At 29.0% G+C, this 23,791-nt stretch overlaps 1 protein-coding gene across 2 annotated transcripts in view; it reads right to left on the reverse strand.

The window, feature by feature from the left end:
- Nucleotides 1-7,690, reverse strand: part of LOC101235950 (equilibrative nucleoside transporter 1) — a 29,136-nt gene extending 21,446 nt beyond the window's left edge. Inside the window, exons 1-2 of one of the 2 annotated variants that reach the window (XM_065800311.1) lie at nt 7,476-7,690; nt 7,182-7,308 (exon numbers count right to left, since the gene is read on the reverse strand). In XM_065800311.1, the coding sequence (XP_065656383.1) occupies nt 7,182-7,264 (83 nt within the window). In that variant the 5' untranslated portion in view covers nt 7,265-7,308; nt 7,476-7,690. The remainder of the gene's footprint in view (nt 1-7,181; nt 7,309-7,475) is intronic. The other variant, XM_065800313.1, reaches the window with a different exon arrangement.
- Nucleotides 7,691-23,791: the final 16,101 nt, after the last annotated feature.

Below are 23,791 nucleotides of genomic sequence, written 5' to 3' on the forward strand. Positions count from 1 at the left end.
GAACTGGTACTCCCCGCAGCTCTATCCTCCATTTAATCACTACTATGCACTTCAACAAATTCATACAACAGACTAATGGGTTTCAAACACTTAACTATTACTACTATTAGTAGAATCAGCCCTACATAAAAATTACCTTCAATTAAAAGGAGACCCACTGGTAGAACCAGTCACTTTGTTTAAAACTATATCACCCTACTATGCATGTATAAAACATGAATAGCAGAATTGACACTCTATCAATACGACATTTAGCACTATGTGCTGCTCGAAACATTAAAGAAATAATCCAACCACCCAAAACTTTTGAGACATCATTTTTACCGAGGGAAGACAGTTAAACAGTTACAAACACTAACAACTCTGAAACTGATTAAAAAAACCATCCGCTACTAATGATTTACCTTCTCTAAATAAAATAACTACAAGTACCAAAATTACACCATCCATAACTCCATACACGAGTGTTATTATTACTTAAAACTTACTAGTTTACATAAATTGCCCACATCATACTAGAAGACTGCATTCAAAGCTTAATTTGTAACAAAACTTAGCTAACTAAGCCAATATATATATATATATTGGCTTAGTTAGACCAGTGGGTCTCCTTTTAATTGATATATATATATATATATATATATATATATATATATATATATATATATATATATATATATATATATATATATATATATATATATATATATATATTATATATATATATATATATATATATATATATATATATATATATATATATATATATATATACATATAAATATAATATAAATATATTTTACAGAATAGAGTGCTCAAGAACAGGGCAAGAACAAACTAATGGAAAATCACTTATCAACTTTTTTTCACTTTACACATTGTTTTATTAATAAAGACTCATAAAAAATGTATTTCTTATAAGATTTTATTGAGGAAACACTGAGTAAAATGAAAAAATTTGATTAGCGATTTTCTACTAATTTTTATACATACAAATAAAAAAATATATATATATAAATATATATATATGTATATACATATATATATATATATATATATATATATATATATATATATATATATATATATATATATATATTCTTTTCATATACAGGTACCGAAAAAAGTTTAGAACCACTTAACAATTTTGCGTAATTTCATTATTTTTTCAATATACGAAACTAATATTGAACTTTGATGATAAATTATATATATATATATGACATTTATATATATATGACAATTATATATATGTAATTTATCATCAAAGTTCAATATTAGTTTCATACATTGAAAAAATAATGAAATTACGCAAAATTGTTAAGTGGTTCAACACATTTTTTGGTACCTGTATATTAGGGCAATTCCATTTTTACCATTTAAAATTGGTATAGATGGGGAAAATTCTGTAACAAAAACTAAGAATAATGGTGTAACTATTTTTTAATTAAAATGGTTAATTGATTAGGGCGAGGTATTTTAAATGTTTTTTTTATAAAAAAAAAAAATATTACAAGTTTAACTAATTATGTTTATAGCGCGCTGTACGGATCAGTAAAATAATAAACTTCTATACAAATGATGTAAACAAACCACTATAATGGTAGTAATTTTTTTTTTTAATAGAAAAACGTTCAACTTTGTTATATATTGCCAACAATTTTCGTTGCAGTCAATATTCATATATATATATATATATATATATATATATATATATAGATATATATATATATATATATATATATACACTGCCGCTCACAATAGTTAGGACAGTGGAGATTTTTTCGAAAAAGCAAAATTAATATATAATTACATTATAGAATTTTTAATTTATATTAATAAAAATTATATTTTTTATACATTTTTAATATAAAATATATTATTAGTCAGTTTTATGTAATAAAAATGTACAAAAACCATTATAATAATTAAATTTTTTTTTCGTCAAAAAAATCACCCTTTGATCTAATAACTGCTTTAACTATTCTCGGCATTCTTTTAATTAATTTTCTAATTGTTTCTTTTTGAATATTATTCCATTTCTGTTCTATAATGTTCCATAAATGAGATTTTGATGTTGGACATACAGTTCTAATTTTTCTATCCAGTTCATCCCATAGTAACTCAATGGGGTTGAGGTCTGGGCTTTGGGGAAGCCAGGTCATTACACGTAATACAATTTCAGCTTTTTTTGATTTTAAATAATTTCTACATAATAATGCAGTATGTTTAGGGTCATTATCATGCATCAGAATAAAATTATCTCCAATTAATCGAAGTCCCGAAGGGATTGCACTTGTTTCCAGGATATCTCTATAATGTTCTGCTCACATTATACCATCGATTTTATGCAAATATCCCACTCCATCCAGAGAGAAACAACTCCAAACTATCACAGAGCCTTCACCATGTTTTACTGTTGGAACCAGACATTGAGTTAGCATTTTTTCTTCAGCAGATCTTCTAACATAAACTCTTCGCTTATTTCCGAAAACTTCAAATTTTGACTCATCGGTCCAGAGTACTTGTTTCCATTCATCCATCGCCCAATTTTTGTGGAGCTGTGCCCATCGGAATCTCTTCTGTCGATTAACTTTTCGTAGATATGGTTTTTGGATAGCAACATGACCATGCAAATTAGCTTCTTGCAATCTTCGTTTGACTGTACTGACAGAAACTTTTTTTTCTCGATCACAGTTGAAAATAGCTGTTATTTGTGGAGCAGTTAACATTCGATTACGCTTACTGATGATTTTTATACGTCGGTCATCAGTTTTTGTTGTTATGCAAGAAGAACCTGTGTCTCGATATTGACAATTCGTCGATATCGAGAATCTGGAAGTTTGGAAGACAGAAGAATCTGTCTTCCAAACTTCCAGATTCTCGATATCGACGAATCGTATAGCTAACTGTTAATTTACTCAGATTTAATTTTTCAGCTATTTTTCTAACTGTATAGCCTTCTCGAAGCAAAGTGAGTATTGCTGTCCTTTTTTCAACACTTATTGGCTTACCTTTAGGCATATTTTTTTCAATATTTTGAATTTACACTAAAAAAATAATTTTCAATTTTACCTTGAACTTCTGCACTTGAAATTTTTAAAACACTAACACAAAATACACAAAATATCTGCAAAAACACAGTAAACAATAGAAATACTTGTTAAATGACAAACCTAAAAGATTTGAGTTGATAATGTAAAATACAGGTTCATACGTGACCTTTAATATGTTTCTGCGTTCTCTGTTTATTTATTTAAAATGATAAGACTTTTACTTGTGAGTACAATTTATGTTATTTCAAATGTTAGTTATTTTAATATATTTACATTAAAATAACTTAATTTAGAATTTTTTTGATACAAATTTTATTTAACTTGATTTATTTTTATATAAACATAAATTTTACTAATATAAGTAAATAATTTTATAACGCAATTACATTTTAATATTGTTCTTTTGAAAAAATATTTTTTGTCCTAACTTCCGTGAGCGGCAGTGTATATACATATATGACAATATTTCATAATCAGTAGTTTTTATAGCTTTTATGTTTAGTAAATATCTTTATTTAAACATGTGTTTATGTTTAGGAATACATTTCTTGCTGTATTGTATTATAATCAGCAAAATATTCATAATTTTTAAAAGTAATATAGTTATATTATATATTTTTTTTATTATAGTTAATAATTTTATTTTCAATTATAATATTAAAAATAATGATCTACAATTTCTACAATTTGTATTAAGTGCATTGATCTAATTGTAACTAAATAAGAAATAAAGTATTGTACTTTAAAATATGTAACTGCATCTTGTTTTCAAATAGATAATAAATAAAATGGGAAAAGTCCCTTAAAAGTAGAACTCGTTGCACAAGTTCTCGGTTTGCAGGACTACCAAATGATCTTCCTGTTAGCGACTTTCCCACATTTAAACAAGTTATACAGTTCAGCTACTCAATAAACAACTCAATAAACAACTCACTGCCAAAAAAATAACCGATCAAAAAATTGTTTCTCAAATAAGCATTAAACTTGTTGAGCTATGGAGAAAAGTGAACTCTAAACTCCCCTTGATCCACGAGAGAAATATACGCAAAAAACTTGAGTTACTTTTTAAAAGAGTTTTGTGTGCTGAACATAAAAAATCAAAAGGGAACAAATCTAGCATCGTTTATTTGGAAAAGAATTTTAATTCATTGTTTGATTTGTCTGTTTGTAATTGTGAACTACCTGTTGCTAATTGCGATGACAGGTATAATAAGAACTTCTTCATCGAGTTTTAAATTTAAATAAAATTTGTGACATTTAAGATTGTTTAAAGAAGCATATATTGTGCAATTGTGATGAAGAAAAAAGGTACTTAGCAACTAAATTTTAAAACTACAAAAATCGATTTTTTAAGGACATTTATTACAGCAAAAAATATTTTATTAGTAGTGTTTACTATTTTTTTTTATTTAGGTACCAGTGAATGAAAGGGAGTACCTAAAAGACCAAAGAGCTAAAAAGGGTGGAAAAGGGTCATTTCAGATTGGCAAAATTGATCAAAAAGGACTAATCAAGTTAAAGAATAAACAAGTAATTGGAACATTGTATAAACAAGAGTCTTGTGTGGAAAGTCTTGAAGAATCGAATTTAGTGGTAAATAAGCATATGTATATTTGTTATTAGTGATTCGTAAGTACAATTAAATATTTAGAAAGAAGTGTCTAAAATTGGTACTTAAATTGGTTTAACCAGTGCTATTGGGCTAGCACAACTGATATCTGATATATATATATATATATATATATATATATATATATATATATATATATATATATATATACATATATATATATATAACTACAAGTATATTGTTTAATTCAAGCATAAATAATTTTTGTTTAGTGTGATGATCCTTGTTCTGATGATAATGATTTTGATGACGGTGAAAGTAACAATGATCCATATTTTTATGAAGAGATGTCTACTTTATATAATTACAAACACTTGCCTAATATTGCAAAAGCAGCAATATGTTATGGAATTAGTAACAATGCCACTGCTCATTTAGGTGCAGGATTACTAATTGACATAGTAATAGCTGCTGAAAGAACTAATATCATTACAGAAAAGAAAGTTTTTAGTGAGAAGTTTAGAATAGGAGAACAACTTGACATTGACCATAGTAAAGAGGTTTTTCAATTAAAAGTTAATGGAGTTGACAATAAAAAAGATAAAGAAACACTTGTTCACACAACTGCTTACAATTCAGAAGGTGAGCCAATTATAATACCTGGAATTGAAAAAGAAGCACATCTCACATTTACTGCAGAAAGTAGAACAAAGACAAGAAAATATTTAACACATAAAATTATTACAAGTGGAACTGGAGTTTCCAAAGCAAATGCAACTAAAGAAGTTTTAAATGAGTTTAACAGCACTGAAACTCTTGAAGCTGTGGTTCTTGACAATACAAGTTCAAATACTGGTACAGACTGGTACGTTGTTAAGCTAGAAAAATTTATAAATAGAAAATTACATTTAGTTGGATGTCAACTACACCAAAATGAATTGCCATTAAGACAAGTAACTATTCTACTTGATGGAAACACATATGATCCAAAGAAATATAAAGGTCCAGTTTGTTCATCGGTTTGTTTTTCGGACATCATCAATAATGTCCGAAATTCAGTCATTTATGGATGAGTGTGTTATTTCTGATTTAAGTAATGATCAAAGAAAATTGTATGAATACACCATTGGTATATCTACAGGTAAAATTTCAAAAAAATATGCAATGACAAAACCTGAAGAACCATGCAAGGTGGTTGACACTTGCATTACGCATTATGTACAAATATACTAGAGAAACAAATCCATCGGCAGAGTTGGTTATGATAACGAAGTATATAGTCCAAGTATATTCTCCAATTTGGTTTGCTATAAAACGATCAGGTCATTATAAAGATTCAGCAAAAATTCTGTTTAAAATGATTGAGTTGACTAAATTGCAAGATAAAAAGATTTAAGAAGTCATTTTTAAAAACTTAGCTGGAAATTCATTTTGCAGTTTACAAGAGAATTTTCTCTATTGCATGATAATGGATGTTGAGAAAGTAAATCGCGACAAAGCCATCGAATACTCATTATTAGGAAACTAAATGAGGAAAATAAAGAATTTGTTCCTAAGCTTAAACCCAAAACAATAATGAAAATTGATTTTGATTGTAGCTGCTGAATTGATCTTGTTCAAATATGCCAAATTGAAGTGGAACCTCCTACTACAATTTATTTTTCATCTGTTGAACTGATGAATGCAAAGAATCTGGAAAGGTTTTACCGCTTACATTTCTTCCAAACAACTCTCAGTCGGTTGAAAGTGCAGTTAAGTCAGTAACCGAAGCATCAAAACTGGTTTATGGTCTCAAAAAAAGGCACAACTTTATTCTTACATTCCAGTCAATTAAGTTGCATTATTGTGATTTAAAAAAAAAAAATTTTATTTACTTTCCTTAATTAAACTTAAAGTTTTTTACATAAAGTGTACTTGATTTTGTTATTTCAAAACAAAGATTCATTAAGAGCTTTTTTTTACTACAAACAGTAAATTTAAAGGTCAAAATTTAGTTTTGCAATGTCGTTTTTTTGAAATATTTAGCAAAAATTCTTAACTTGTTTAATAATGTTATTTTAAATAAATATGTAGCATATTTTTTAAAATGGTAAACAAATTCTACAAAAAATAGAAAATTGCTTTTTCATTATTTAATGTATAACTTTTTTCATCAATTAATATATAACTTGTAAGTAAAGAAATTGAAAACACTGAACACATGAACTCAACACGCCTATTTTAATGTAATTGAAGACATTAACATGAAATATAAACAGTAATATATTTATTACAGTTTGTATTTTTTATAAATAACTCATACATATTAACAACATTTCACTAATGTTTTTATTGTTAATGTTATTATTATTATTGCTACTATCATTATTACTGTTATTATTATTATTATTATTGTTAATATTATTATTATTATTATTATCATTATTATTATTGTTGTTGTTGTTGTTACTATTTTATTATTAATATTATTATTTCGTTTAGGACTTACATTTTATTCTAAAATTAGTATTTACTTTTTAAGTTTATTATAAATATGTTATCAGAAAATTTCTTACCTATCTTTTGGGTTGTTTTCTATTTTATTTATTTGGTTGTCTTTAATAGCTAACAAATTAGATGATATATTACACTCGTTCATTTTTTAAGACTTTAATTTTATCTAATAATTCATGGATGATTTCTCTATAAAAAAAATGAAATAAATTTTCGCGTTCTCTCTTTTTTTCCTGCATTTATCACTACTACGCATTTTTATTTGTTTTAAGTACATCAAATTTAATAAATTTAAAATTTAAAAAATATTCAATTTAACTTACAAATAATATTTGGTTATTATTTAGAATTTATACCTTAATACCCAACATTTGATGCTTCTTGCTCAATTAATCTCTGATAAGATTAACCTTAAAGTTTTCATAAAGATAAAAAATAAGTTAGAGATGGAATTCATATCAATTTTTTACTCCAAACATCACAAGCATAGTTCAGGTAAACATGAAAAAACAACAGATCGCATAAGATGCCGCAAAAAGAAATCAGAAAAAAACCATCTGGTTTCCATGATACCGTTAATTTGCGTCGCAATCCATTTATAATTCGACCAGCCGTAGGAAGGATCGATAGTGATATCATAATTATAGCACAAGAAAAGTAAAAACAATAAATTTATAATAGAAAAAAAAAAAAAGCACTTCAGCTAAGTAAAAGCAAACCATTAAAAAGTTTTATGGCATAGGCATCTAGTTTGAACTATTGAGTATAAATAATAAATAAAGTTATACTATCAATAATAAAACAATAACTTAAATACATTTTTTTTTTTTTAGTTATAAGTTTGCCGTTTAAAATAATTACAACTCTCGTATTGGTAAAATATACACATGGCGGGGGCAAGAAGAAGACAATATTAGCCTTATCGCCAAATTCCCAATAATCCGTAAATAATATAGCTATCAAATCTTGTCATTACAAATGTTATCAAATATAAAAAGAGAAAAAAAAATTTCTTTCTTTTAAAAGAAAAAAAAAATAAATTCTAAAATTTATTTTTAAATATAATTGAACACAAAGCAAAAATAAAAAAGAAACAAACGAAAAAAAAAAAGAAGATATTCAAATTTTTCATGATAAGAAAATAAAAAATAAGTTTTTAGAGAACTAAATTTTTAAACCTTTGCAAATAAAATGGAAATATAGTATATTTCCATTAAAATATTGTATAGTATAATACTATACAATATTTCAGAGGCCAACAAATAAATATAGCTCTAGAAGAAGTCCTTCATGTTTTAATTAATTAAAATTATTTCTTTTAGTTTTGATTTAAAATTATTTATGTTTGCAAGCGTTTTGATGTCATTTCCAATTACTATGCTCCATAGTTGGGGGCCTCTAGCTGTGATAGAAAACTTAGTTTGGTAAACATTTAAATTTTCTAGATTAATAAATAGTGGTTGTGAATGAGAGAGACGTTAGATATTATTCTTATGGCATGTTTTTGTTTGTTAAATAGTTTGATTAGTATTTTTTTATTGGTGCTGCACCAAGCAATGTTAGCATAATTGAGATAACAATGAATAAAAGAGAAGTAGATATATTTTAAGCAAATTTGATTTAGATAAAGTTTTACCTTATAAAGTATGCTAATATTTTTAGAAATTTTATTTTCGATTAATCTTAAGTGGTTTACCCATGTGATATTTTCGTCAAGAAGAACACCTAGAAACTTTATTGAGTGTTCTCTTTTTATAAATTGGTTCCCAATGCTAACATTTGGGAGCATTAGAGGAATTTCGTCTCTTTTATAAAGGCAATGAAAAAAAGTATACTTAGTTTTGGTTAAGCTTAATGACAATTTATTTGTATTAAACCATTCAGTTACTTTAACAATTCTTTATTGACTGTTTTAAGTAGAGTTTTTATATTACTATGGGAATAAAATAAATTGGTATCGTCAGCAAACAAAATAGTCTAAAATATTCGAAGCTCTGCTTAAGTTGTTAATGTATATTAAAAACAAAAGTGGTCCTAAAATGGATCCTTGAGGAACTCCACAAGTGATTGTCTTACTGTCAGTTTTACCACCATCATAAGAAACATACTGTTTTCTATTAGACAAGTAGCTTTTAAACCAAACTATATTTGTATTCTTAACTCCTTAATTTACTTGTTTTTTTAATAAAATATGGTGGTCAACTGTGTCGAAGGCTTTGCTAAAGTCTATAAAAATACCTAAAGTTTACACTTTTTTATCAAAGGCTCAAAAAATATCATGAAAAAGTTTAAGAATAGCATGATCAGTTGAATGACCTTATTTGAACCCAAATTGTTTGTTGTACAAAATATTATTTGTTTCTAGAAAAGAGAATAGTCTATTATACATTATTCGTTCCAGTATTTTAGAGAAGCAAGGAAGAATGGAAATAGGTCTATAATTAGAGACATTAGAAGGATCACCTGATTTAAAAACCGGTATAACTCTTGCAGTTTTAAAACTTTTCCTTATTTTAAAGAAAAATTAAAAATATGCAACAGTGGTGTTATTAAATAATGCATAGATTTTATTACAACATTACTGCTTATTTCATCAACTCCTAGTCCTTTGTTTTGTTTTAATGTTTGAAAAGCAATTAACAACTCATTTTTAGTCAGTTTTATTGTTGGTCATTATTGTATTGTTAGCAGTTAAATATGACTCTACGCTAAATTTACTAAGTTTTAGTTTCAAGGCTAAATTTGATCCTACACAAACAAAAACTTGATTAAATGTTTTTGCACTTTTTGATTCATTAAGTATATCAACGCCATTTAAGTTTATTGTGTTTGGAAGACAAGTAGTTGATAACTTTTTTTTACCAATTAATTCTTTAATGACATTCCAGGTTTTCTGAGTGTCGCCTTTGAATTTTAGTAATTGATTTGAATAATATATATTCTTTGAACAATCTATAACTAACTGAAAAATACCTTTATATTTTTTATAATTGGATTCATTATCAAATGTTCTTTTTTTAAGAAATTTTTCGTACAAACGTTGTTTCTTTTTTGATGATTTTAATATTCCGGTAGTTATCCATGGGTTCAAATACATTTTAGATTTAATAATTTTTTTTATCTCTGGAAATGCATTATTGTAATGTTTTTGAAATATTTGAAAAAAATTGTCATAGGCTTTGTCAGTGCTTTTTATTTGTAATATATTTCCCCAGTTTTCAGAAGATAAAGATTGATTATAAAGTTTAATAGCATTATTTAATGCAGTTCGAATGACTTTAGAAAATATCCTTCAGTTAATCTTTTGAATATCTTGATATTCTGCATTGATGCCTTCAGTTATGCAAAAGTTTATGTTAAAAATTTTTTTGTTTCCTTATGATATTTATTTCAAATGTCAACTACTTCTGCAAAATTTCAAATGTCATCTACTTCTGCAAAATTTCAAATGTCAACTTCTTTTGCAAAATTTCTGTGAAAATTGGACGTTAAATAAAACTTTAAAGTGGATTTCCAGCTTTTCAAAACTTCGGATTTTCAGCTTTTCAAAACTTCGGATTTTCAGATTTTCAAAACTTCGGATTTTCGGCTTTTCAAAACTTTGGATATTCAAAGTAAATTATTTTTCCCTGCGGATCACAGAGGTGAGCAAAACCCATCAAAATCAACTTTTATATTGGAGTAATTTTTTTTTGTAAATGTAATCTGGAGAAGCAAGCACTCTAAAACTGACATATTTTTTTTCTTTACTATGATTTTTAAGCTCATTTTATCAATTTTACCACAAAAATGGCAACAAATTTTTATTCAAATGAAAATGTAAAAAATCATATAAAAATGAAATATGACAAATAAGACAATTTTACAACATTTTAATTTCTTAAAGTTATATATTAGTCCATCGACATCATATGTTGAAACATGACAAAGAAACATGAAAATTTATTTTTTATGTTTACTTTTTCTCAAAGTGTTTTTCAATAAAACCTCTTAACAGGGGCGTCGCCAGCATTTTTTGGTCTTTGAGATAGCTAACTTCCAGACATGGAGCAATCTCCAAACATTTATATGTTTATACTTATATCAAATAAGGATGCTTTGAAAAAAATTGCGATGATTAGAGCTTGGGAACAAAAAAGCCCCAAAATTTTGTCCCATTCCAGCCCCAAACGTGAGAGCAACAAGTTGCTGAAATATTTTTTATAGTATTTTCAACTAGACTTGTATTCATCAATAAACTTTAAGTTTCATAGTGTTATCTCTTAGCGTTCAAAAATGATGACAATATAAAATTTGTAACCCCCTCAAATTGAGGGGGAGGGGGGTTTAAACTTTATATGGTCATAATTTTTGAACGCTAAAATATTTTACTATGAAACTTAAAATTTATGGATGAATATAAGTCTAGTTGAAAATAGTATAAAAAATGTTTCATCAACTTGTTGCTCTCACTATTGGAGCAAGGGGAGGGGACAAAATTTGGGGCTTTTTTGTTCCTAGGCTCCAACCATCGCAATTTTTTGCAAAGCATCCTTATTTGACATAAGTATAAACATATAAATTTTCGGAGTTTGCTCAAAAATTTATATGTTTATACTTATGTCAAATTTTAAAGACCAAAAAATGCTGGCGGCGCCCCTGCCTCTTAAAATGTGCAACCTATTTTTTCAACGCTTACCTTTACGCAAAGCAGAAAAACACTAAACCGCACATGTGATCTGCTTTAAATTATATTCTCATATACAGATAAAAACTTACAAAAAATTTTCTGAGCTCAGCTGAGCACAGTAGGTGCTAGGCTTATTATTATAAATGATATGCAATTGTAGATTTTGCTTTAAAAAACTGAAGAAGACGCATAAAAAACGGTTTTGGATTTTTAATCATTTAAATTTTATTAAAGACTTTTTTCAATAGCACAATGTTATTGTGGAAAGTTATGGAACATTTTTTTTATTGTGACTTTAGTTTAATAATTTTTTTTATTAGTAATTATTTTTGCTATGTTTATGAGGTTTTTTAATGTACATTTTTGTGGATTGCTGTACTGTGTTAACTTTATGTGAACATGTGTAAAAAGATGATTTATGGAATAGAAGATTTATTATTTGTACTTATGTATGCAAAAAGTATTTACTTATGGAAAAAGAAGAACTTAGTTAACTAAACATTTATTAAACAGAAATTAGTTTGTTTACGAGAAAAAAGGATTTTTAATTTCTCGTTGTGTTGAAAGCGAGATAACTACATCATCTAGTACATTTAGTTTTAATGTCGTCTAAATAACTTTTCTAAAATGCCGTTTTCACTTGAATATTGTACTTTAATTGAGTTAAATGTGTTTTGTTCATTTAAATAACGCCCCAAAAATGGGAAAACAGTAAATTATTTGTGAAAAATTATCATTTCATACACCCTAGCATTAATGTTTTACATTAAAACAGAGAGCAATATAAAAATAAAATTCTCCAGGCCCCAAACAAACTATGATCTTATAATAAAAATGCTTTACAACTATAATACTAAGGTGTCCAGAATGAGGAGGAGTCAGGGAAAAGTCAAAAACTACAATCAATCTGATACCATCTTGACAACCTATGACCACTCCTACTTGTGCAATCATAACCACTCCTGGAGACCAAATATAGTCATATTTGAATTCGCCAACCTTTATTACCTGTATTTAGAATACAAATGTTTCATCTAACTAAAAAAACCATAGGAACTTCTCGGAACCATCCTTTATCTTCCCTAAAATGACCACCTTTAGGGGTCCACTCCCAGAAACCAAATATAACCAGATTTGAATTTCCTGATCTCAATTACCTATAATTAGACATACAACATGTATATCTGATTGAAAAATCATCAAGATATTAAGACCAAGAGTTTGTTTCAAAAGAATACATAAAGGCTAAACATTCTCAAAAAAAAAATGTCAAAAAACTGTTGGTTTTTTTTTACCCTATATCTTTTATGATTAATCTTTACATTTTTTGACCTATAAACTTTTTTTAGTACTCTTTACTTTTCCTGTAATAAATATAAAATCTCTTTATTTTTTTTTAATCACAGTTATAAGCCTGTTAAGACATAGAGATGTCTATAAAAAAGACTACTGTATACAGTTACGATCGACAACGAAAAACCTTTAAAATTAATAATCTATACAAAAAAAACTACCTAATTACTATAATAGAGTCATTAATAAAATGGGCATATTTTACAATAACACATATAACACTATAATCAAATAACAATTATTATTAATATAGGTACCAATACAACTGATCTATATTATAACTAGATAGCGCATCTCCAATGCCGAAATTGACGCCGAAAATATATTTTGGCGGCCATATATATATGTATTATAACATAAAATTATTAATGATTAAATAATACCAGTTTACTTAATATTTTTTTAATGTTTTTCCCTGACACTTTCTCAGTGGCCAGATCATAAAGCTTGACTTTGCAATAACATTGAGAAATTATTTTGATTAATCTAAAAACATTAATACCCGTATCAAACATATGTTCATGCAAGTCTCTAAATATAACAGACCCTAAACTTTCTAAAATGGAAATAGATATAGCTTCTTGGATATTTTTGGACCGTGGCAGTTTTGCAGGTACTGTTGCTAGCATTTTTGTAATTTGTTTTTCAGTTTCTTTACAAACATTAATACTATCTTTTGTTGGTTTCATAAGACCACCATTGCCCTTTACCCTAAGAAAATTGAATTCTGGAGCATGTTTTTTAGAACCAAGTGTATTACAACATAACACACAAAAAATTTGCTTTTTTGCCATTTTAACAACGAAGCCAGATATACAAGAAATAGCTGCCTCTTTATACTCATTTAGCAATGAAATATCAGTAATAAAAGAATAATCATGATCAGTAACCTTGGATGTTCTTTCAGATTTGTTGTATTTTCTGATTACGTTTACTTATAAAGTATTCATACTGCTGTTATTTATCGTAACTGAATCATCTAAGACATTTAAATTATTTTCTGCTTGCAGTTTTTCACAATTATCTGATCCTCCATCAGGGTCGTTCCAAAGAGATTTTTATGGGGGGTGACGTATCTGTTTTTTGCCGACTAAAGCTAAAAAAATATTTAATTTTGCCAACTAAATATTTAATTTTGCCGACTCTAGTGTCCAATTTACCTACTAATAAATTTCATAAGGGCGCTTGACACCCCCTACGCCCTTCCCCTCCTTGGGACAACCTGTCCTCCATCAATATGGCTTCGAAGTGAAATTTGTTTATATGCTGCATTGAATTGTTGGGTTGTTGGGTTATTGTTAAATCCTTCTGATCCTTGTATTGATCCAAAAAAAAACTTAAGATGGTCTTGACTTAACTTATATGTTAGGGGTGTGGAGTAGTAAAAAAAAAAAGTACCAAATCCGACTCCGACTCCAATTGTTTAATTTTTTCAGAGTACAAATTCCGACTCCAATTCCAACTCCAAAGCGAAATTTTTGAAAAATTCTTTGAATTCTTTAAAAAGTATTACGCAATAACTGGAAATTTGTTTTTTTGCCAAATATATGAAAAACCTTTGATAGTTAAATATTCTGTTCATGCACGTGCAATACCGAGAAGTTTTACTATTGGAGACAGAGTCGCGATTTTGTTTAGCAACTCCGACTCCGCTAAAAATGTCGCGACTCCGACTCCACAGCCCTGGTTAGTAGATACTTCAAAGGTGCTTCAGGAATTTCAACAAGGTTATATATATATATATATATATATATATATATATATATATATATATATATATATATATATATATATATATATATATATATATATATAATACATACAATCAGTGACGGATCTAGGAATTTTCGGTGGGGAGGAATGTTGAAATATTTTTGTATTTTGTACCATATTTGCGTCTCCTAAAAAAAAAAAGTAAGGTTCTCATTTTCTATGATATTATTAGGACTTTCAGATTCTGTTGAGGGGGGGGGGGGGATGCATACCCTATCCCCTCCAACCTCCCTGGTTCCGTCACTGCATGCAATGTATATATAATTTTAGACATAACTTTCAGACATAAGTTTTAATTACCATTAAAAATCTAATGAACCTAGTTTTTTATCTTGATGCATTCAACAATCTATGAGATGAGTCCTTTAAGTTTGAAATATAATGATTTGTTTCATCAAGAAATTTATCCCATATATGCTTATTACTCATTTTTAGTGCAGGTTTATAACCTTTGGCAAAAGGATTTCTTGGGTTTGAAATGTCAAACAATCTATCAAACATTCTAATAAATTTGACTGTTGCACCACTTCCGTAAAACTGCATTAATTTAAGGTCTTTGCAGCAGATCTCTGTTGCATTAGCTACTCTTGAACTAATTGCCTGAGCAGCAAGATTCACTTTTATTTTTTGTTGCCTCCAATTGATTGTGCTAGTCTTAATTTATTTCCAAGGCGTAATTCTTCATTTTCTTGCAGTTTTTGAAGATAGTCTGTATATTTAAATGACATCACATTGTTTGCGCTATCAAACAAAACATCACTATCTGCAAAGCAATTCCGAATTAGCTTGAACATGTGACAAATATTGAGGAAAGTATGAACTTTTTTTATCAGAGTTGAGAGGGTGAGTAAAAGAAGTATTTATTTTTAAAGCATCAATTGAAACACCAAGGTTTGATAACATTGAAATGTGACACGAGGGCCCATCATATGTTTGTGATATGACTTCAACACCAACATCTGTCAATCGTTTAATACATAAGTTTACAATGTTTTCTCGTTCGGCACCATTTAACCAATCTATAAAAAATTATCTGCATAAAACTTTCCATGAGCTGTTTATACTAGCAGCCATTAGAACTAGGGTATCCTTTGCAACCGGGGATGATTCATCTTGTATGCCATTCCCAAGATCAACACACCCCTTAAATGCTTTTCCATCCCATGATATGTGTTTTTTAATAGCCATTTCATCTAACATAAGTGAGCAAATGACTTTAGATCCTAACTTTTTAGCTTCTAACACCTTGTATTTAAGTGCTACAAAAGCTGGCTTTGTAAAACCTGGTTCTGCTGAGACTTTTTCATACCGTTTCCTAATTTACGTTTGATATGGTAAATGAAAGTTAAATGTTTTTTGCACATAATCATAAACTTTACTTGAATAAAACTGCAGGAGGTAAGTACAAAGGATTTAATTTCTTCTGAATATTTAAATACTTTTACGCATAATCATTCATCTGGTTAGAGCCTGAGGAACTTCCAAAAATGTATTTAATAGCATTTCTTCACAATTTAATAATATTTTTTGTTTTTAACTTAATATTTTTACAACTGATTTATGAGATGTCTTTTTTTTTTTTCATTCTTAGAGATTTTTACCTTCCGCTTTTACCTTCTTTTTTAAAGACTCAATATCTTGTTATTTGTCTACAATCTGTTATTTGTTTTTCTAGAGTTAAACTGCAATTATGTTTCTTTTGGGGAGCCAACTTTCATGCAGAAAAGTATAACACTAATTTGAAAATAACTTTATTTCAGAACTTTCAAAAGTTAATCTCTTAACAGGAACTTTTCTCTCTTTCATTTTCTAATATTGCAAGAAAGAAAAAAATTTATATATCTATATATATACAGTTGTATAATTTTCAAGTTTTATATCAAATTAGAAGGAACCTGTAAGTTGTGTTTACTCACAGAGCTTAGCTAACAGTTCATGCAGCATTTATAAAATAAAAGCTTACAATACCGAAATGTTTTTACATGTTTTAGCTGCTTACCATACAGTTGTGTTAAAAACCCTCTAGCTCACTACATAAGGTAATTAAGAACTAAAAGGTACATATTGAACAAACCTGTACAATACATCAAAACATAATTGATTTAAGTGGTCTGGGAACTTTTTAATTCTTTTAGGAAAAGAAGTTTCCTTTCAGTTTGTCCGGTTCTGTCAATATCTTTTTTTAAAAAAAAATGACAAGAACATACCAGAGCGCATCAAACTGCTGCTCGTTAGATTTTATTCTTGACGGTATATTTTGATGGCACGTTCTTTTCTTTTTTCAGTGCTTAAAGGAAATCTGAATAAAATTAGTAGGAAAAATAACGTGTGAATTTTATTATGTTTGTTATATTTTTTGCCCAACTGATATTATTTAAATCCGTTTGTTTACATTGCAAGCAAACTAACACAGATCAATAAATTTTTTTAATGTTTTTATTTTTAAAAGTTATTAGATCACCTATGAAATGTTCTAGGAAACTTTCGTTTTAAAAATGATTCATCACCAGAGACTCTATCATTATCATTTCTTTTACTGTCACTATGTTTTCTTTTATTGCAACCAAATCCAACACACTGTATCCCTAGCTTCTTAGAGGTTTCTCCAATTATTTATAGAATGGATAATGAAAATATTTTACTGAAAAGTTATTATTATTATTCAAAAAATAATAACAATTTTCTATAAATTTTTCTTATGTTTAATACAAAAAAATGTAAATTAGATCACTAAAATAAAAAAATAGTTTGATTACCTAACAATATTTAACTAAATAATTTTTCCGTGGGTCCTCCCAAAATGGCGCAGGCGAAAGTTTTTTGGTTTCAAAAATTACGCTATTTCCTAAAGAGATGCGTTATCCAGTTATTATATCGATTAGTGATTAATACCGGTATACAAAATTACGGACCTTAATTATGCGTTTTTAAACGCACATAAACCAACGTAAGCTTGAAGTTTTCGGGACTTTTTTTATAAGATACTTGGAAAAATATTTTAATTTCTTAAATTACAAAAAAAATTGAAAAAATATTTTCCACTTTTCTTATAAAAAAATCCAAAAATTTCACGTTTACATAGGTTAGAAACTTGGGAGTTTTCAAACTACTTAAAAGAAATAGTTGTTTTTTTAAACAATTAAATATTTTAATTGTGGCAATTTTTTATTTAATTTAATGACTAAAATAATCTTTAAAGAAAACCGTTTTATTTTTTTAATAACGATAGCAATTTGATAAAGGTTTTTAAACCTTTAATATTCAAATAAAAAATTTTGTTATTTAAATACTTAAAATAAAGAATTAAAGTAAATAACTATATACATTGATTAGAGCTATCATGACCCCTACGGGGTAACTTGCTCCAATTTCATTAGGGTAAATTGAATCACAATATAACTGCAGGTTGGACGGATTTTAAGCACTATTCTAAAATAATGGATGCAGGGCTGGATTAAAGTACTGTGCTGCCCTAAGCATATAGACTATTAGAAATTTCATGGGCGGGATACAATGCTTTTAATGAAAAATCCCTAAAAAGGTAGTGGCTTAAGTACTTCTTCGCTTTCCAATTGAGGCGCTGCAAACTCTCCCAGCAAAGTCTGGGGGTCTTGGAATTCAAAATTCATGCTCAAGTATATCTTATAATATACTTAAGTTCTTATACTCTATGGTATTGTTTACCGGGTGTACTGGTATAAAGTGAGCATTAAGATACAAGTGTGTCCATAGGGAACATTTTTTGTGAATTTTTTTTGTTTAGTTGATATAAAACATCTGTCAAACATGTTAAATATACATTAAGCCATTTAACAAATAACTCTATACTTTCTTATTGTGTAAAATGAGGAATTTTTATTCCAGAAAGCAATGATTTACGAAAAGCATTAATTTTTTGTTTTCATATGAAGAAAAATGGTTTTAAAGGTTCAGAGCCAACGATTTCGATGTAAGAAATGAAGTACGCGAAAACCATCAAAAAAATTTTTAAAGACACCGAATCGCAAGCAATATTGGATAAAGATGATACTTTGAGTCAAAAGCAAATTTATAATCGTTTTGTAACACATCCTCATTTAACATTATTATGAAAATTAAAATGTTTAGAGTTTACATCATGCCTGGAAAATAATTACATTGAACATGTGAAAACAGTGGCTCCAGTTTGGCATATGTATAGTATTTCATCAGTATTTGTTGAGTTTTTGTAAACATGAGGAGCTGAGAATTGGATTGGTGTTTTGGATAAAATCAAGGAAGTTGTGATTAATAATCCCAACTTGTGCTCTGTGATTGAGAAAGAAGAAAAGATAAGGATGAATATTAAATTCTTTAAATCTTATGGTTTTTTCTTAAAAAATAAAATATCTTTTAGTTCAATTGGTAACACTTATTGTACACAAAAACTGTGCTGCTGCATTAAGAGCAAAACTAGGGAGCAAAAACCCGACCCGAATAACCGCGGGTACCCGTAGACGGGTAATTTTAATAACTTTAGTTACCTGATATCTAAGCTATCGGGTCCGTTATTACCCAAAATCAAACTACCCAAATATTATCCGTAGAAGTACTCAAAAATAGGGTAATAAAATTACCCGATTTCTTTACCCGAAAATTGGGGAATAATTGAATATATCGGATAATGAAATGACCCAATAATTCGGGTAATAAAATTACCCAATCCTCGAACCGAAATTTTCGCACAATCGGGTATTTTCGTTCATTTTTTTTTGTTATTATTTTATTGCATAAAAAAAATAAAAACAAAAAAATTAACGAAAAAAAGAAAGTAAAAATTTCTTTTTTAAAAACTTGTTTACTGTTTTATTTAATACGCTACCCGCTTTTGTTACCCGATCAAACTACCCGTATTTCGGTCTTTTTTTTTATTAATTTAATTACGACTATTTTAAATCCTTCCTATAAAATTATATATGTATGTATGTATGTACATTATTGTGCAAGTTAGTTCGGACAGTAGCAAAATTGGAATAATTTTCACAATAATCCCAACTTTTAGCTATGATACTAAAGATTCTCTTATTTTTTCAGATAAATAAGTGTTTTACTGTAGTCTAGTGGTGTCTGGCAACTCTTTGCTGCCGGGAAGACATTCTAGCAAACGCATCAGTGGCTTCAGTGCTACTCCAGGCTTTGTGCAGAAAGGTTGTGACGGAGATTGTGACGGATTATTCACCTCGCATTCACAATGGACATCACTCCCAAGAAACGTGCAAGCATTATAGCTCTTAAAGAACATGCTGGTTTGAGTATTAGACAGATTTCTAAGCAAATGAAGGTGGCCAAGTCAACCGTTGGTGACATCTTGAAAAGAAAAAAAGACGCTGGTGAATCTTCAACACTGCGACAAGGAAGATGTGGAAGAAAACGCAAGACAACACCTCGCGATGATACAGTTATCATCCGAGAAAGTATAAAGAATCCTAAGAAAACAAGTGCAGACCTTTAGAGAGATTTGTCCACATCAAGCGTAAATATTTCTTCTTCAACTGTCCAACGAAGGCTCCTTGAAGTTGGCAGATTTACCAGAAAACCTCTAAAGAAACAGTTATTGACATCGGTTATGAAGAGTAAACGTCTTCAATGGGCACGTAGGTGTTCTCAATGGATAGCAGACGACTGGAAAAAAGTAGCATTCTCCGACGAATCGCATTTTGAAGTCCATGGCTACAGGTCAAAGTTTGTGAGACGAAGCAAAGGTGAACCGCTTCGGTCAGGACATATTCAACAAGCACCCAAATATCCGCCTAAGAAGATGCCTTGGGGTAGTTTTAGTGCTAAAGGCCTTGGACGACTCATTAACGTAGAGGGAATGATGAATAGTGATAAATACAAGGCTATTTTGGAGACTTATTTGCTTCCTAGTATGACAAGAGACTTTCCTGATGGAGATGGCATTTTTCAGCAGGATCACGCACCATGCCATACTTCACGTAAAATGCGCACATTCTTTGGAGAAAGTGGATTAGAGATTTTAGACTGGCCTGGAAATTCTCCAGACATCAATCCCATTGAAAACTTATGGGCTATAATCAAACAAAGACTCCTGAAAGATGACTGTTCGACAATGGCAAAGCTAATTAGTGTTGTAATTAGGACCTGGTATCATGATGAGCAAATGACTAAAATGTGTTCATCTTTGGTCGAATCCATGCCAAATCGTGTTCAAATGCTTGTAAAAGCAAAATGAGGTCATATCTCTTATTAACTATATCATATTTTGTACCATTGGCATGTTTTTTTTGAATAAAACTTCAATGTGGCAATAATTCTGTTGTTTCAACCACTATCCGAACTAATTTGCACAATACTGTATGTATGTAAGTATGTATGTATGTATGTATGTATGTATGTATGTATGTATGTATGTATGTATGTATGTATGTATGTATGTATGTATGTATGTATGTATGTATGTATGTATGTATGTATGTATGTATGTATGTATGTATGTATGTATGTATGTATGTATGTATGTATGTATGTATGTATGTATGTATGTATGTATGTATGTATGTATGTATGTATGTATGTATGTATGTATGTGTGTATGTATGTATGTATGTATGTATGTCTGTATGTATGTATGTATGTATTTATGTATGTATGTATGTATGTATGTATGTATGTATGTATGTATGTATGTATGTATGTATGTATGTATGTATGTATGTATGTATGTATGTATGTATGTATGTATATAAATTTTATCTTCATATTTCCATATATAATATATATATAAATATTATTTTTCATATTTCCATATAATAATAATAATAATAATAATAATAATAATAATATATATATATATATATATATATATATATAATTTATACATTATTTTGGTATAATATATATATATATATATACATACATATAAAATAAAGAGAAGCCCATAAAAGTTTTAAGGCCTTCTCTTAACTATCTTCTTATTTTATTCATTTATTTATTTATTTTTTATGTAAAGGCCTTCTCTTTTTCACTAGTCGGGTAGTTAAATAGGGTAGCATGTCTTAATACGCCACCGGATTTTAATACGCAATCATCGGAACTACCCGATATACGGAACTACCCACTAGTCGGATAACATTTTTAAAAATTCAGGTAATATATATTTTTTTCTCTTCTTTTTATAAATTTTTTTCTTTTCTTTTCAGATGACCAAGCCATCAAAAAAATGGGAATTTTTCACTAAGGTCAATGACGACAAAGCCACCTGCAAAGAGTGTCATAAAGAATTTACAGCAACGCAGGGATGAATAAGAGTTTTGCGCAAACACCTCAAAGAAAAACGTGCAGATCTGTTCACAGAATTGGAAAGAAAAGGTGCAGATAGAATGAGGGCTAATGACTCTTTCAAGGTTAATTCTGACGATTCTAAATCGCAGTCACTAATTGGACCATCTGAACCACAGCAACCACCCACCAAATAGCCAAGAGAAGAACCAGAGAAGAGGAAAGCCCAGATTAAAAATGTCTGGGATGAGGATAATATTCATCAAGTAAGGCTAATCACAGAAATCACTAGGTGGGTGGTAGAAGAGATGAAACCATATTCAGTAGTGGAAGCTAAAGTATTCATTTTACATGCTCAAAAGTGCTACCTTAGGCCAATACAATGAAATTTCAGCACATGAGTTCACACTGAGTTGCAGAAAAATTCCAAAAATCTATAAGTTCATGAAAAAAAAATTATTGACTTATTAAATACAGAAAAAGATGGACTTGATGGAATTGCCTTAACATCAGATATCTGGAGAGCCAAAACAAATCATACTTACATAAGCTTGACAGGACACTACCTAGACAAAAATTTCCACCTGAGATGATTCCCTTTCGCAATGAAGTATTTTCCAGAGGACCATACGGCAAATAACATCAGTGCCAAGATAACAGATATGGTTTACGAAATAGAGTTGAATCCCAAAATTGTGAGGTGGATCACCATTGTTACAGACGGCGCTGCAAATATTCAAAAGGGATCAAAAACAAATAGTGGCATTGATTCCAACATGTGGAGCGTCGACCACAAGATCCACTTGATTGTCACGGGTTTGCTAGCTGCAAAAGACAAGGAAAAGAAAATGTACATATGTCCACAAAGGAATCAACTTCACAAAAAGATGACGGGTTTAGTAAACTATTTTCACAACTCAGGGAACAGACAATCAATTTTTTCAAAAAAGCAAAGGCCCTTAAAATGACAGCAACTAATTTGGTACAGAACTGTCCAACGCGCTAGAATTCAGACTTTGCCTAGCTGAAATTAATAATTGCTCTTCTTCCAGCCATGGAACAAATAGTTGGGCCTGATGGTGATACATCTTGTACACAAGATGTATCACAAGGTTGTACCCATACTTGTTACAATAAAGTTAGGACTTGAGACAATTTAAAAATTGATGAAGGATCCCTTAATCCAAGAAGTTACAAACTACTTTTTGCTGGAGAAGTATAAAAGATTCCCACATTGTGGAAGTGTACAGATAGATTACGCTGTGGCCTAATTCTCGGGTCCCAAAGCAAAAGGAGCAATGACAGAAAGACTAGACCGTTTTGACCTTGCGAGGAACACCCTTGTGAACACACTGAAGGACCTTGTTGACAGAGATCACACACTGCAAACCACACCACCTGAAACCTCATCCCAAAACATAGAAGCTGTGGACTTTTTGGATGCCGACAGTTTAATGGCTACTTTGTTGGACAATCACCACACACGAAGGTATGGAGCAACATATGCGCACAAAGGAGGGATATCAGTTGCAAAAGTAAATATAATAAAAGAGGTAGACAAATACCTTGGTGATGCACCAGCCGAGAAAACAGTGGACATTTTGAACTTTTGGAGGGTCA

This window comes from Hydra vulgaris, chromosome 06 (genome assembly GCF_038396675.1).
Source record: "Hydra vulgaris chromosome 06, alternate assembly HydraT2T_AEP".
In the NCBI taxonomy this organism is placed as follows: domain Eukaryota; kingdom Metazoa; phylum Cnidaria; class Hydrozoa; order Anthoathecata; family Hydridae; genus Hydra; species Hydra vulgaris.